The sequence below is a fragment of the Cetorhinus maximus genome, chromosome 21 (assembly GCF_964194155.1).
Source record: "Cetorhinus maximus chromosome 21, sCetMax3.hap1.1, whole genome shotgun sequence".
Taxonomy (NCBI): Eukaryota; Metazoa; Chordata; class Chondrichthyes; order Lamniformes; family Cetorhinidae; genus Cetorhinus; species Cetorhinus maximus.
This window is the reverse complement of record NC_135899.1, coordinates 66,755,656-66,772,675: the sequence shown is the minus strand read 5'-3', so window position 1 is coordinate 66,772,675 and position 17,020 is coordinate 66,755,656. Positions and strand designations below refer to the sequence as shown.

The following is a 17,020-nucleotide window of genomic DNA, read 5'->3' as shown; positions in this document are numbered from 1 at the left end:
TCCATTGGAGCAGAGAAGACTAAGAGATTTAAATTAAGGGTTTTGATAGAATGAATAGGGAAAGACGACTACTTTCTCTGGTGGGGGAATTGGTAATGGTTGAGGAGTTGGTAACAATTATCAATTTAAAAATAGTTGTTGACAACACCGGTAAAGTAAGAAGGTAGTTCTTTGCATAGCAATTTATTGGATCTTGGATCCCTCTGCCACAAAGAATGTCTGAGGCATAGACCACTGCATCTTCTAAGGGAAGATGAAATAAGCATGGTTATGGGAATAGACCAGGGTCATGGGATTAGTTTTGGAATACTCTATCAAAAATTGAGCACAAACATGATTGCCCAAATGGCCTCCCTCTTTGCTGTAAACTTCTGTGTCTGTACAGACAACGGCATTACTATAAAGAATATAAGCAAATGAGAGACTAATCGCAACCCCTATGCCTTGTTACATTGAATTGGCATTGGTGGAGTCAGAACCTTGGATAGCTGCCTTATATCTTGCTGGGGCTTGTAATGTCATGGACATTCTGAGGTTGTACAAAGTCTAACCCCATGAGGGACCACAAGAGTGCCCATATAGCAAGTGGTATTACCAAGAGATTAGGCCTCATGGCAATGTAGCAGAACAGCAGGAATAAAGGAGGAGAGAGGTGAAGAGTTTTCGGAAATTCCAGAATTTAGAGTCTAAGCAGTCGAAGGCATATTCACTAGTAGAGGAACAAAGAAAAATCAGGGATACAAATAGTCATTTGGTATACAGAACTTGAGTATTGCGGACAAAAAAAGAGAAATTGCCTAAGCTTTTCATCTTGTACTCATCAGGACACATCTCAAGATTACCAACAGTAAAAGGGAACAGCAATTTATACTGCACGAGAAGAGAGTGTTGATTGGTTAGCAAGTGATTAGTAGAGGTGTTGCCAGGAAGAATGCAGCAGGAAACAGTTAATTGCCAAGCTATTTCAGTCCTGAAAAGTGCCCAGTCTACCTCAGATTACCCTGGAAGGGTAAGGTGTCTCAAAGATTTAAGCAACATGCGAAGCTAGCCGTTTCACACTCTTACTATGTAGCAGCAACATGAGTGGTATTCTCCACTAACAGGATGCTACCATCAAGCTGAAAAAATATTCTGCCTATTGCACAAATGAGTAATGTGGTATGTGAATTTTAGTGCTGGTGTGATGCCAGGTATGTTGGCCGTATGCCTCAACAACTGGTGGATCATGTCAAACAACACGTACCTTCGATTGTTCGCAACGAGCAAAGTACTGACTGTACCCAACCAGCCCATGCTTGCAAAACTCAAAACATAGGCCAGGATTTTCCATGTTTGGTGGTGTCAGCGGACAATATGGTGAGAAGGCCAAAAATCGGTTTCATGACATTGTGAAACCAGTTTGCGATTGTCCGCTCCACCTGCCAATGGTAGGCCACGTTTCCCGCCATCGGACATCGGGAACTTCATTGTAATACATCATATTATAAGGTCAGCCCAGTGGACTCATGACACACCACCACCACCACCCCGCCCCACCTTCTTTTGCTGGATCGTCCGCCCACATTAGCAGGAAAACACACCAATGTGTTTCACAACAGCATATACAAGGCGTGCACTTGGCGGGCTGCACTTCGCTTGGGACTTCAAGGTGTGTTTGCCTACCTTGCTTCGGTTAGCACTCAGTCGTCAGCAGCAGGCTTCACAGCACCACATCACTTTCAGGGGGGCTCACGGGTAGGTCTATATCTGCCAGATCAGCCATATATGGGTGGCTTTTCAATGACTGCAGGGCAAGGCCTTGCTTGGGGAAGAGGGAGAAGTTGCCTCTGGCAAAGGAAGAAGCTGCAGGATGAGAGCTGTATCGGGGAAGGAGGGTATCCCAGGGTGTGTGTGGGGGCACGTGTTGATCTGTGCCAAGTGGTGTCAAGATGGTGAGGGCTGAGGAGGCAATCTCCAGAGGAGATGAGGCCAGATGGACATGAGGGTGTGTGTGAGAGAATGGGTGGTGATGTCCCTTGAGCTGGCAGTGAGAGAGATGCCAGTGAATGTGTGATGGGCTTGAGTGTGAGAGTTTAGAGTGATGAGATGGTTGCCATACCCTGGCTGCACAGTTGAGATCTGCATTGAATTCTGTGCAGCATTGGCACTGATCACCACTGCCATCGCCTACCAAGCCGGAGTGGTAATGTAACTGTCCCTCTGCAGCCAGAGCGGGGGTAGAGGACATCACAGCAGGCCTCCACAGCATCCAAAAGAGGCTCAAGGGCTTCATTCTTCTTGCCTTTCGGGCCTTCTTTGCTGCAGTTCTGGGCTGGAAGTACTGAGCGCGGCTGCACTTAAAATGTGGTGCCTGGCATGATGAAGCGGCAAGGTGATGGTGTAGCAGACGAATGAGAGCCCGCCTGCAGTGGAAACGGCATGTTTCCCAGGAATGCTGCAGGTTTAGGACGATGTAGCATGAAAACCCGCCAATGCGGCCGTCGGGTAAAACATCATTTTACCTGCCCGCTACTGCACTTGGTGCAAATCTGGGACGATTCCGCCCGTAGTGTCCAGCCTTAGATGTGATTCCAGGATTGGACAATGCTTGCTAAACAATCCTGATTGTGCTAAGAATTACACTGAAAACAAATTTAAGATTATCTGTCGGGCTTGCAGTGTGGGTCATTACACATGCTGGAAGCCACATATATTCACACACACGGTCCTACCCTTTGCAGACAGAAGGAGTATGTACATGAATTGCACCCTTTTCAACTAAACTAAAGCTTGGGGGACAGCCATTCCCGGGTTTGTTCCCCATAGTAATGGCTTGACCAATCAGAGTCGACCTGCCTGGTTTGAATTTGAACAAAAGTTTGGCAGTAACTGTTCCCTGCTGCATGTTCTATGGCAATGCCTCTACCAATCAGAGTCTGCTTGCCAACAGTCAGCACTCTCTTCTCATGCTGTATAAATTGTTGTTCCCTTTACTGTTTGTAATCTTGTGACCTGTCCTGATGAGTGCAAGGTGAAATCAGGAATATATAAGGAACTGGATTTAGAGCAGTGGAGAGATCTGTGGTCTGTAGGGCTGGAGGAGGTCACAGAGATAGAGAGGGGTGAAGCAAGTTGACTGACTTTTGACAGCTTGTTTATTCCCTGGAACAAGAAGTACTGAACATACTTTGTTTCCTTTCATCTTGAGGGTCATTCAGAAGATTAGAGTTGAAGAATGCGCAGCAATTCTGCCAGCCTTCTGCTGGCTGACAAAAAGTTGAAACAGGCTTTCTAGCCATGAGTATCAATCAGTCCTGTCAGATTTATGAGAAACAGAATCTGATGATATGGATGGAGGGAGACGTCGTGTTGTAAAGTAACCCATAGAGGTTCAGCTGATGGAATGGCTCAAAGTTTCTGCTTTGACAGCTTATAAATGAAATGAAAGAATTTTATCCATTAACAGTCAGATGACATAACTGTGTTGGAACAAACCCCCATTTTATTAAAGGAAGATTAGTCAGTTGGGTAATAGATTGTATCTGCGTGTGGTGTTCCCAAGCAGGGCAGTGGTCATGAAGAAGCTTATCCTTTAGACACTGCATGGACTAACCTCTGCAGAAGATCATGAAACAATATGCTCTTTTCACACCCACCTGGTACATAGTACAAAATAATAAGCCCCACATACTGGGAAGGTCCCAAGTTTGATGTGTGGTCAGTGTTGAGTTAGCTATTTTCAACTAGGGTGGTCTTGAGGGCTCTGGAATGGTAAGCAATTAATTAGGAGTGATTATCACCTCGTAGAAGTGCACCTATGGGTGCCAGGTGAAAGAAAAGCGGAACCCAGTTAGAAGATGCTCCTTCTCATTAGGCATCAACCTTGGAAGCTGTCCATCTCGTGAGGCAATGGTTTGCCCCATGGTGGTCAATTCTGTGTTAAACATCGCCTGGTGTCTCAGGCATGCCAACCTCTGCCAAGATGGTAGACGGTGAAGGTTGAGGATTTGCTGGCCTCTGTTTTCTCTGGGCTCTCTGCTCAACCAGCTGAGCTTTCCATTTCTGGCTATCTCTCCCAGTGCCCCTCCAAACAGCCAGCCTCCAGAGCTCATAGCAGTTGGCAACTGGCTCATAGTTGCCAGTGTCACTTGTAGGTGTCCTTATAATCAGAGGAATGGATAGCCAGCAGGTCATGGCCAGTTCACCGTACAGAAGGCCCTTGGGTATAGGGCTGTCATCCATCCAATGAGCATTGTCAAGCCAGCACAGGCGCATTGGCTTAACAATGAGTGTATGCTGGTGGATATAGCACATTCCAGGACCTCTGAGTTGGTGACCTTGTCCTCCAAAAGATGCCAAGGGTGCTTCAGCGAAGGTGGGAACTGTTCAGCCTTTTCTCCTGCCTGGCATATGTTGTCCAGATCTTACCATTGTAGATGAGTGTGCTGAGAATGCAGGCTTGGTAGACTCGCAGTGTGGTGTTCTCAGTCCAGATTGCTGCTGTTCCACAATCTCTTACTCAGCTTGGACTTGAAAGCTGCAGCTTTTGCAATACATGTGTTGATCTCAGCATTAAGTGACAGATTGCTGGGATTCCAGAGCCTACATATGTGAAGCTATCAACAATCTCCATTGCATTGTCAAAGCTGATAGAAGGCAGTATGGCAATATCCTGCGCCATGACATTAGCACTCCTGATGTTGCTGATCAAACTAAACGCCTTACAGGCAAGAGAGAGCCTGTCCATTTGCTGCTGAGGGTGTTCCTCTTTGTGGAATGCTAGGGTGGTTTCATCGGCATAGAGCAACTCTGAGGAATTGGTGCACTTTTGTCTCGCATCTCAGGCAGACAAGTCTGATAAGCTTTCCATCAGCACTGTTGTGTAGGCAGACATTCTCTGTAGGTGAAGTGAAGGCATATGACAGCAACAAAGAAGAACATGTCAAAGAGTGTTGGTGCCAGTGTGCAACCTCGGAGGATTCAGATGTTGCCTTTCATAGCTGACCTCTTTCCATGAAAACATGATGGGTAAAATCACACTGAGCAACTTTGGAGGACATCCAATTTTCCCCAGCAGCTCTCATTGTCAATTGCTTTTGTGAGATCAGTGAAGGCAATATATAGTGGTCTTGGCATTTCTCTTGCAGCTGCTGGACTGAGAAGATTATGCCAGTTGTAGATCTTCTAGTTCTAAAACCACGCTGGGCTTCAATAGTGCCACTAATACTCATTATCCATGTTGTCATGAACTATAGTCATTTGGAGGGAAATGCCAGAGACTCATTACCTTAAGTGACAGTATAAGTTGCTCCTTTCAGGTGAGGAGAGATAAGGGTCAAAAACTGGAAAGTGATACTCTACCTTGTATTGTTAATAAATAGCATGTTGAGATTTGATTCTTTTTTGCTTCTAGTATATTTTTCCATTTCTCACTAGTTGTTCTGTATTATTGTAGGGAAGTGGTCGACTCTATGGTTCAGCATTTTAAAGTTCAGATATTTGGAGAAAGAAGACCTGTCTATGATGGGAAAAGGAGTCTCTACACTGCAGATCCCATTCCCGTCAGCACCACTGGAGTAAGAGCTGTTCAAGTTTATTTAAAGAAATGCATTGCTTGTTCAGCCTGTATACAATGGACTTATTAAGTCGAATGCAGTTTGTATGCAGCAGGTAACAGGCATGGTCAATTAATGTACTTATTTTAACTGGCGGTTTTGATTGTGTCAGAGGAGGAATGCATGTATAAAGGTAAACATTGAGAGTAGAGGTTTCCAAAGGGCTTTGATGCCTTGTGAGTCTGCTTTATAAGCATTTAAGACTCCAACCACAACATTATCAATTTTTGTTTATGGTTTTTTCAGTTTCTCACTGTTTCACGAGTAGCCAAATTTATTCATTCAAAAGATATATTATAGAACTCTAGTTTGATGGTCAACTTATCAAGATATCAGTATGGTTGCTAAACAAATGGTGCCCCTTTTTCAGTCATTAATTCTAGTAAATTATTCTACATTGAGTTGCATCTTCAAATTTGATTTCATCGTGCGTGATCGTCAATTCATCTCATATTTAAAATTGTCAACTCAAGATTATACATTGTGCATACTTGACCCTTGCAAATTCTACTTCTTCATACGAGATTGTTGTTCTGGGATTTGCACCCAGAATGGCACTCTACTACAGATATTCTGATCATGCCTCACACTCAGCCATTCTGGACAGCAGTCAAAGAGATCACAAGGACCATGCCTGTTTGTCCACTCACCAGAGAGGAGGGCCCCTTATGAAAACTTGCACACTTTTTGTGGTGGTCTATCAGAGGTCAAATCTGCCCTCCCACCAGTAGCAGAATGGCAACCCTCCACAACAAAAGTGTCAGAAAAGTGTATGGGGCAATGAATTGGTGATGTTCAGGGTCCACCTAAATGGAAAAATGCTAGGCTCATTCTTAAGACCTTGTTTAACAACTTTCTCTCCTCTTCAAACCACTTCTTAGGAGGATATTATAGAGCAACAACAAATGAAGATGGCAGAGTGTGTTTCTCCCCTACGCTGTGCTGAATCAACACTATCACAATTATGCAGCTCTTCCTTTAGTTGATGTTGATGCCTAGTTGATGTTCTGTAACTGCAAAGCTGAAAAAATAAATCTTATTAAGAGCTTCTGTCTCACTGAGGAGACTTCAGGCTAATCCACGTGCAACACTCTGCTCTGAACACTCTGCTTACATTTTGACAGCTGTGACAGATTCCACCACAGCAGCTGAGGCAATCCACAACATTCTAAAACAATCAACAGCTTTCTTTTAAAAAAAAACCTACAACATTCTGGAAAAAAATCAGATCGCCCTATCTCCCAATGTTAACGGATAGATCCTTTAAAACATTCCAGGACCCAGATTGCATCTTTGCCAAAAACTAATCTGTTTTTCCTTGGGCCATAGCCTATCTTGTGTACCAAGTTTCATTGAAATCTGTCCGTTAGTTTTTGAGATATATTGCTTGCAGACAAACAGACTAACAAACGGGTGAAAACATTACCTCTGCCCATCTTCACTGACGGGTGTAAGAACTATGCCTATCTTTTAAACTCTCATTGCTTTCAGTGCAATCTTAATCAAAACAGAAATTTTACTTTATTTGTCAATGTTCCATTTAAAATTGTCTTTTTTCAGTGCACGGTCCCTTTTTTAAAAATGTGTGACCACGCACATATGTTATTTATCACCGAACAAGGCCTGCATGTGGTACCTTTTAAGTTTGGTATGTATGCACACAGCTTTGTGGGAACATGGGTATCAATGTACTTCTGTAAACTTCATGTAATCAAAATATTGATAGATAAAACGGATGTAAATCCTGAAATTAAATTTCAAAAAATATGTGTAGGGAGAAAAGCTTTGGTCCATTATTTGGTTCTCCTGTGTCTCATCTACATGCTGCCCTCAGCGATCATGATCTGAAAGTGAGGCGTTAGTTTTCAGATACCTCATCACCACCTCTCTCAACTCCTCCACTGTTGCTAAATTATCAGTCTGCTTTTTCGACATCCCCCAGTACTGGATGAACAGAAATTTTCTCCAATTAAATATTGGGAAGACTGAAACCATTGTTTTCAGTACCCAATCCAAATTCTGTTCCCTAGCCACTAACTCCATCCCTCTCTCTGGCAACAGTCAGAGACTAAACCAGTCCATTCACAACATTGGTGTCATAATTGACCCTGAGATGAACTTCTGACCTCATATTCACACCATCACTAAGACTGCCTCTTTTCACCTCTAACATGGCCCAACTTCACCCCTGTCTCAGCTCATCTACTGCTGAAACCCTCATTCATTCCTTACATTCATTCCTTTGTTAACACTAGACTTGACTATTCCAATGCATTTGTGCTTGATCCCCTACATTCTTCTATCCATAAACTTGAGATTACCCAAAACCCTGATGCTCGTGTCTTAACTCTCACCAAGTCCTGTTCCCCTATCGCCCCTGTGCTCGCTGACCTACGTCATGATTTTTAAATTCTCATCCTTGTTTCTAGTCCTTCCCTGACCTCACTACTCCACACTGCCTTTCCCACCCTCTCTGTAATCTCCTCCAGCCCCACAACTTCCGCAATATCTGTCTAATTTTGACCTCTGGAGCATCCCTGTTTTTAATCGTTTGCGCCTTCAATTACCTAGGCCCTAAGCTCTGGAATGCCCTCCCTACATCCCTCCACCTTCTACCCGGCCTTCCTCTTTTCAGACACTCCTTAAAACCTTTCTAACCCAGCTTTTGGTGGTCATGTTTGAACTAATGTTTTCTTAGGCAATTCTGTGTCATATTTGTTTTCTAATGCTCCCGTGAAGTACTTTGGGACATTTTATTACTGTTTTAGAGCCATTTACGGTCCATGCATATTTACTTGAGCTTGGATTAGCTGTCAGGGATTTTAACAATGTACTCAGTGTTAATTATTACCAATAAACCCACTGGCATGAAAATTAACTGTCACAAGTCTAGAGTCTCAGGCCCTCGTGTTTTAATTGTTACTGAATGTTTTATAAATGTAAAAGTAAAATTTTCTTTTTTTCTTCTTCCCTCTTTCTCTTTGCCAAATTAAGTATGAGAAAGAAATACATTGACCCAGTCTAATTTACACTTCCTTCTCACGCTCTTCATTTCACAATCTTCAATCTGATTGGTTAAGGAGGTACACAGATGATTGACCTGTTCACTCAGGTACTAGATACCATTCCCTTCACATTGCATCATTATCAGCTAGCACTTCCAGCATCTTGCCATCCAAAGATTTTTTAGAATCTAAATGTGCACGGGGAAGCCTAACTGCAAGAGTTAAAATTGCACAAAATTAATTTTTTTTTTAAAAAATGCTATTATCCGTTATCTAGCAAAATTATACACTGGGTAACGTATGTAATATAGGTCCTCACTGCCGTTGAAAGCATTTGATTTTTTTTCCTTGGTGTTCAGCACAGACTTATCACTGGTTGTTTTGATGTGAGGTTTGGTACTCTTTTGCACCTTTCCCCTTCCCCTGACCGTTGTTTTATTTATGTGAATTTTGTGCTTTTCAAACTGAGGGTTGTTGATGCTCAAAATGGGAAAGTTTTCCCAGGTCAAGTATAGCACAGCCAGTTACAAGGTAAGCTATGTCAATTCTGTCCCAGCAATGTGTTTTTGGCCCCAACAAAGCAGAGCACCCCTACTGCACCAAAATGGTATTTCCTACAGTACAAAGACTCCTAATAAACACTAACAGAGACCCACAAAACATTTGCAATTAAATTGGTATACAATTCCTCAACTCATTCACCCCACTCTCATCCCCTCCCTTCCACACCATTCCACCCTCCCATGCCATCGCCTCTCTCCCATTCCTCCCATGCCATCCCCATCCTATCCCTTATCCCATCCCTTCTTATGCCATCACCATGTCTCATTCCACCCTTCCCATGCCACCCCATCCCATTCCCATTCCATGCTTCCCATGCCACACACCCCCCCCACCCCCACCCCATCCACCAGCCAGGGTAACTTTACTGTTGGGATCCCCTTACCACTCACTTCTTTTTCTCTATCAACCCCACCTCACCCCACCACTGCAGCTATGTGTGCCACACTTTACAGTCCTCTGCGCACCCCATGTGCCTTTGCATTGTTACCATCCCCATAGAGACCAATGGCTTTTTAAATGCAGTGAGAGTTTTCCAGCGACTGAGGAAATCATCGCACAATGAGATTTTGAGTTTAAAACTTTTACTGTAACAAACTACTAAAATCAACATAAACTAAACATTACTCAGTAGGCAACTAATACACTAAACTATAGAATAGGTACTGTGCCATTAACCAGATTAACACACAAACAAGATACTTTACAACCCATTTATACGTAATGCCATGCTCTCAGAAGATATGTAGCCTTGTAGATTCAAGTCCAAGTCACTCCCAGCATTTTGGAAGACTCCCTTCTCCCTGCCAAGCCAGAGTGAGTCTTCCAGTGCCCTTTTGAAAGTTCTTTCACTCAATCTTCTGAGTATATTCTAATTGGCTTCCAACTGCAAGATCCACTTTCACATTCCTTGGCTCTTAAATCTCCAAAAGACCCGCCTCTGTCCATCGTCTTTCCAAACAGAAAACCAACTCTTACCAGCATCTGGCTCTTGCAGCTATAGCTTCTCTGCTTCACACACCCGTACTCTTTCTCTCCAGGGCCTCTGGGTCTGACTGAGACTAAGAGTCTGTATTCAGCAAGACCAGCTGCCCTTCTTTTGTGTCAAGGTGTGAAAACTGACTCTTGGATTTCCATGAATTTCAACCTAGGTCTCTGTGCCCATGGCAGCCAAATCACATGAACCTGTTTCCGGGCAGAGCTTGGCATGATTTTCACCACCCCCCGTTCTAGGGCATTCTGTTTTACCTTAAATTAAGAGAAACATTTAAAAGCATCGTCATCTTATTGCGTCTTGCATTCGTAATAGTGTGCCCAGGCTCCGCCACCAAATCAATCCACTGACAAACCAGAAAATTGTGGGCAGAGAAAATTTGCATTTTATTATAATTGTTGCAGTTTTTATGCTGTTGACCTGAAATGGAATAAGATTTCTCAAAGCCATTTTCACATGGAAACCCTTGCAGCCACCAAAGTAGATTGTTGTGCCTTTCCTACCATTGTTTGGACTGTATTAGAGCTCAGGTCTCAAGAGGTGAGAGGTCATTACACAAAACCAATTATACCATTCAGTCTCTGATATTTTTCATCAATTTTCCATTGGTGAATAATTAGCTTTTTACAGTAAACCTACCATTCTTAAGCAAAATGTGTAAGTAAAGGAATGTCATAAGATTGGCTTACAACTTTTATTTTTGAAGGTGGATTTAGAGGTGACGTTACCAGGAGAAGGAAAGGACCGCATTTTCAGGGTGTCAATCAAATTTGTTTCAAGAGTGAGCTGGCACTTGCTGCATGAAGTTCTGACAGGTCGTAGCATGCCAGAGCTGCTGCCCGGATTGGACCTAGACAAACCACTCAGCACGAATCCTGTACATGCTGTTGATGTTGTTCTCCGACACCTCCCTTCCATGAAGTGAGTATCAACTCGAAATTCTCACTAAGCTCTTGATTTTTGCTTTTTTTCCAATTTCTTAATCCTCCAAGAGCAGTCACTTAAACCATTAATTATTATTGGGGATGTTATTCTACTTTTTTCCACCCTCTTTGCCTTTCTAAATCTGCATGAAATACTCCTCATGTGAAAAGGTAGGAAAGTGTTGTCTGTCTTCCTCCTCAGTTTTTGCTACTGTTGCTCTGTAAGCAGTCACAGCCATGTTTTCGTGCACATGTGCTTGGGCACTTGTCATATAGAGAATCACGAGTCCAAAGTTGAGCCCTATCATCAGTATCTCATGTTGATAACACACAACTTTCCTCTGTTTTGCTTTGTTATTACAATGTTGGCCTAGCCAGCAATGCCCACATCCGGTAAATGAAAAAAGAAAAACACACTACAAGCTGATATTCCTAAAATAACAAGAATTCTCTTTCATCTTGAGATATTGTAAATTTACTGCAGCATTTGAGAAATTGGTCAGATACAACCGAAACATTCCAGGGTTGGCTTGTGAAAACCAGCACCTGGAAAATCTGTGCCCCCACCCCCCCCCCCCCCCCCCACCCCACCCCCGGTTTCCCACCTTAACTTTCAGGTTTTGTCAATGTCTCATCGAAGTTGTAGAAGATCAGGAATATCTCTGGAATTTCAGGACCCAGCTGGTGTAACAGATATATTTCTGGCAAGGACCTTTGAAATTGATTAAAGTAGTAAAAATAGGGCTTTATTTTGCTGACCTTTGTAAATTGATTAAAGTAGTAAAAATGGGGCTTTATTTTGCTGTTACTACCAAACAACTCATGAACCATGTGGGATGAACTCTTCCCTTGCTCCCATATTCCCTGGCCAAGACAGGTGAAATGTTTTCTGTGGAGAAAAGGAAGAATCTCAAATGGAAACCCAAGTGAAGATGAATTTGGAGTTGTGTTAATGGGATTGTGAAAATGATATGAGTTTCTTCATCATTGCAACATGTTTTTCCCTATTTCATTAGGAGGTAATTATTAGTTTGGTCAATGTTTGCACTTATTAAGGTAACATCCAGAACAGATGATATGTGCTTTATATATTACTTGACAAAGAAATACCTTTATGCTGTACTTTAGCCTGAGGCTTATTCCCCACTGGATCAGTTTGAATACTTAAACTTCCAACATTTGTTATCCTAATTGTCCTTGAAATAAATTCACAACCTGTGTTGTGTTACAGGCAGTTTTTTTTAAACATGTACTTGTGCCATAAGAAACAGGGTTAAGCCTGCCAGAATTTTAATAACTTTACAACCAATACAAAGAAAACTCAATTCCCTCAGCCTGGGCTAGATTGCAACCTAGGCTGTACTATTCTTTCCATTTTGGTAGGATCTGTTGTAGGTAGATACAGTTTTAGTTAGATGGCTTTTTGTACACGTCTATTAGGTTCTGCAGGGAAACAAATTGATGACGGGTAAAAATGCAGAGTCCATCCTATCAAGAAGAGTAGGTTATTTGAGTAATAGCCTAATGTGAAAAACTGCAGCAGGTTGTTGATTTTGTGGCACTATCCACAGTAACCTAGCAATATGTGAATCACAAAAGGCTATGCAAGTACAGCAAGTAATTAGGAAAGTTAATTAAATGTTATCATTTATTGCAAGGGTAATTAAAAGTAGGGAGGTTATACTTCAGTTATACAGGGCACTAGTGAGATCACATTTGGACTACTGTGTACAACATTGGTCACCTTATCTAAGGAAGGATGTAAATGCGTTCAGAGAAGGTTTACCAGACTAATACCTGGAATGTGTGATTTATCTTATGAGGAAAGGTTGGACAGACTAGGCTTGTATCCGTGGGAGTTTAGAAGAGTAAGAGGTGACTCGATTGAAACCTATAAGGTCCTGAAGGGTCTTGACAGGGTGGATGTGGAGAGGATGTTTCCTCTTGTGGAAGAATCAGAACTAGGGGTTACTGTTTAAAAATAAGGGGTCGCCCATTTAAAACAGATGAGGGGAAATTTTTTCACTCAGAGGGTCCTTCCTGAAAAGGTGGTGGAAGCAAAGGCTGTGATGAAAGTATAATAACTTTCATAACCTTTTTCTGGTTTATTGTGAAATAGGTTTATGGGGTAAGTATAGTTGAGTCTATCTGGACGATTTAATTACACTTGAAAGTCAAGTAGATTGCAAGGTAAAAATCATGAGAAGCTAGGTGCTTGACATGCTAATGAGTAAACATGGATGCTGGCTTTGCATGTAAGGTGCGAAGGGAATTTGCATTTTTAGATAAATAAAGGGATATTTTGGTTTCAAAGGTATCTTAATCTGTTTACAACTGGCCAGATAAGCAGGGCTAAGGAGTGTGTTTGTTTTTCCCAAAAGTTACTGACAATATTGGCAACATGTAAGTTTTTAGATTGTGAGGAAGATAAAGTTTCAAAGACATATGGATCAATAGAATTTACATATTAAAAAGAGAAAAACGTATATAAAGGAGAATGAAAGGCTATGTGTCAGAAGGCCATGTAAGACCTAACAGGAGTGTGTGAAATAGCCTCAATGAAGCCTCCAGCCATGTGTGCATAAGTCTGCTATATAATGAGATTGAAGTTGGGGAAAAGCCATTTGAAATTCCACTCTCAGGTGGATATTGTGTTAACTTGCTGGTTCTGTTTTAAATCTAAAATCTATTTTGGACTGTTGCCTCAATGGAGCTGTAACTGGGGGTCAGATTAATTAAGAATTTTAGGAGTTATTATACTAGTAAGTAATTGTAGCCTTATGTATGTGCTTGAAATCTTTTTTCTTTTGTTAATAAATACTTTAATTTATTTTTTTAAATCTCTAAAGGTCTTGGTGGACTCATTATTTCTGAATTCAGTGCACACATCTTGTAATAAATACAAATTGCAAAACTGTTGTGATAGCGTGATCAAGTTGCCCTCATGGATTTGATCTACCTGGCACACATCATCTGCCATGTCATAACAAGGCAGAGGTGGATAGATTCTTGGTATCCAAGGGGATGATAGGTTATCGGCAGTAGATGGTATGCAGATTTCAGGTTACTATCAGATCAGCTATGATCTTATTAAATGGCAGAGCAGGTTCGAGGGGCTGAATGGCCTACTCCTGCTCCTTGTTCGTATGTAATACTTCCCTTCTAAGAGTGAGGATCCAACAAAATAAGTTAACTTTCTCATGGTAATAACAGAATTCTCTAACTGTCAAAATGCAAGGCAGTAAAGCTGTGTGTTAATCCTTTTGTATCTAGATCCAATGTAGAACCATGGAGTGTTTTTTACTGTTACTGCTGCAAGTTGTTATTCAAACCAAGATGATCCTGAAATGCTCTCTTGAACCTTGTCCAGTTGCTCTAACATAGTACCTGAAACCTTGTTTGTTCCTTTTCAAAGTTGATTCGCTAAACAATTTTATTTTCTCCTAGGTTTACAAATTGCTGTTATTGGTAAATTTAAACATCAAATAGCAAGAAAGGTTGCAGTAAAAAGTGATAACTAGCAATGTAGGTAACAGTAAGCTAGAAACAGTGATGTGGTACTTTATTTTGATTGGAATTATTTTTATTGAATGAAGATTTTATGTAATGCCTAAATTCAAGAATAGTGCAAACTGAAGTTTTATTAAATCATCAAAATGCTTGTTAGCAAGCCATATTATTAAATTGATGATCATCATTCAGGCTTCAGCATCCAAGGAGAGGTATTTAGTGTTCTACACTGCAAATTACAAGAATCATGCATTCAGTTACTTTAAACCCTTGATGAACAAAATAATTTCTCATTTGTTATTATTAAACATTTCAGAAGTAAACATTCTGACAGTATGCTAATGGAATTAAAATAACAAGCTTTCATTGTTAATTTGCAAAAATGGCTTCAGTGCTCAATATATGTACTGTAATAATTGCTGTTTGATCTAGTAATCACATTTAATTCAATATTTCAATTGTATTCCTACTATTCCTGTAGTATGCTTTTAAATCTAGTTTTGGTTCAATGATGTAATTGAGAGACATACATATTTATATCCTGTATGCTAACATTTTAAATGTTAGTATAGAACTTGAGCAACCAACTTAACCTAACTTTATTAATGGAGCAGTTTCCATTTCAACTGTCCAAATGGAGATTGAGTTCAGTGGTTTAGTGTACAGCACTGTATTTCTACCTCTGGTACTTGGTTCAAATACAACTTGCACTTATCCATTTAAAAATGTCCTTGTTATTAAGGTTCAATCATGGTTGGAAAACTGCCCTATTTTGGCACTGAGTGGCAAATGCAGACTAGAAAGATGGCTGGTGTAGGAAGTAGAGAAATTGCACACTATTACAGAAATAAGCAGACCTCATGTCCCTTACGAACAAGAGTGGGTCTTTTTGCCCAATACATAGCTAAATACAATGAGATCCAGGAACCGAGCAAAGGGCTATTGTCACTGTTTCTAGCTTACTGGCAAAGTATCATGTGCCAATGTGTGGTTCCTTCATCTTCACTGAATAGATTGAATACGTGCTGTAAATCAAATGTAAGCTGAGGTTATGAACCTATAGACAAACTTTTCAGCATTAAAAAAGTAAATAAACAGTATTCAGTACAAGCAATATATTTACTGTTCTCTTGATGTCAAAACAATAACCATGTTTTGACTGCACTGCCTTTGAATATAAAATTGATTCTTGAAATAGTCACCAACTTCCTATGTGATGAAACACCATGACAGAGCCACTGTTCCAGCTTTGTCTCCCTGTTGAATGACTCATTCACTAAACACACAGCCAAATATAACTCTCAATCAAATGTTCCCCTCTGCCTTGTTACCCATCAGACACTATAAAGAATCATTGGCTGTGCTGCAACCATCTCCAAAATGCCTGGTCAATGCCTTCAACTCAGACATAACTGCCACTCAAAATCAGCTCTCAGGATAGGCATCACCTAGAACTTTGGAATTGGATGAGATACTTTGCTCCATTGACCTATGGCAGATTACCTGTGAGACAGATCCCTGTTGTGTACTGTCATCCTCCAAGTTCCAAAACTATGCAGATGTTTACATTGTTCAAAGATACAAATATTAGCCACCAATCTATAATGTAAATTCTATACAGCCATCAAAAAGGCATGAGCAACAACTGACTGTATTTTTGTTTTTGTATTGTGGTCAGCAATAAAGAAAACAGTAGATAACCTAACCAAGTCAAACATTTTATCACAATCTCATCCCTCTGAATTGCATTAGAATTCTTCACATGAAACTAATTGTTTTGAAATCCAATTTCTATTATGTTAGCTAACATGGCAGCCATTCTCCACACCACAAGATTGAATGAACAACAATGATCAGTTATCCTGTTTTAAGAACATAGCATAAGAAATAGGAACAGGAGTAGACCATTCGGCCCCTTGAGCCTGCTCCACCATTCAACAAGATCATGGCTGATGATCTTGTTTCGATTTCCACATTCCCATCTACCCCCGATTAACCTTTGATTCCCTTGGCTAACAAGAATCTATCTACCTCTGCCTTAAAAATATTCAGTGACCCCACCTCCTCCACCTTCTGAGGCAGTGTTCCAAAGTCATACAACCCTCAGAGAAAAATTCTCCTTATCTCTGTCCTACAAGGGTGACCCTTAATTTTAAAATCATGCCCCCTGGTTCTGGACTCATCCAGAAGAGGAAACATCCTTTCGATGTCCACCTTGTCAAGGCCATTCAGGATCTTGTATACTTCAATCAAATCACCCCTCACTCTTCTAAACTCCAGGGGAAACAAGCCCAGCCTGTCCAACCTTTCCTCATAAGACAACCCACTCATTCCAGATATCAATCTAATAAACCTCCTCTGAACCGCCTCCAATACATTTACATCCTTCCTTAAATAAGGAGACCAAAACTGCTCACACTATTCAAGGTGCAG

At 41.2% G+C, this 17,020-nt stretch overlaps 1 protein-coding gene across 4 annotated transcripts in view; it reads left to right on the top strand.

Moving 5' to 3' along the window:
• The window catches only part of LOC144695953 (protein argonaute-3), a 163,748-nt gene that overhangs the window by 77,967 nt on the left and 68,761 nt on the right, over nucleotides 1–17,020 (top strand). For all 4 annotated transcript variants that reach the window (XM_078567064.1, XM_078567063.1, XM_078567066.1 and 1 more), the window contains 2 exons: nucleotides 5,435–5,555; nucleotides 10,861–11,075. In XM_078567064.1, the coding sequence (XP_078423190.1) occupies nucleotides 5,435–5,555; nucleotides 10,861–11,075 (336 nt within the window). The remainder of the gene's footprint in view (nucleotides 1–5,434; nucleotides 5,556–10,860; nucleotides 11,076–17,020) is intronic.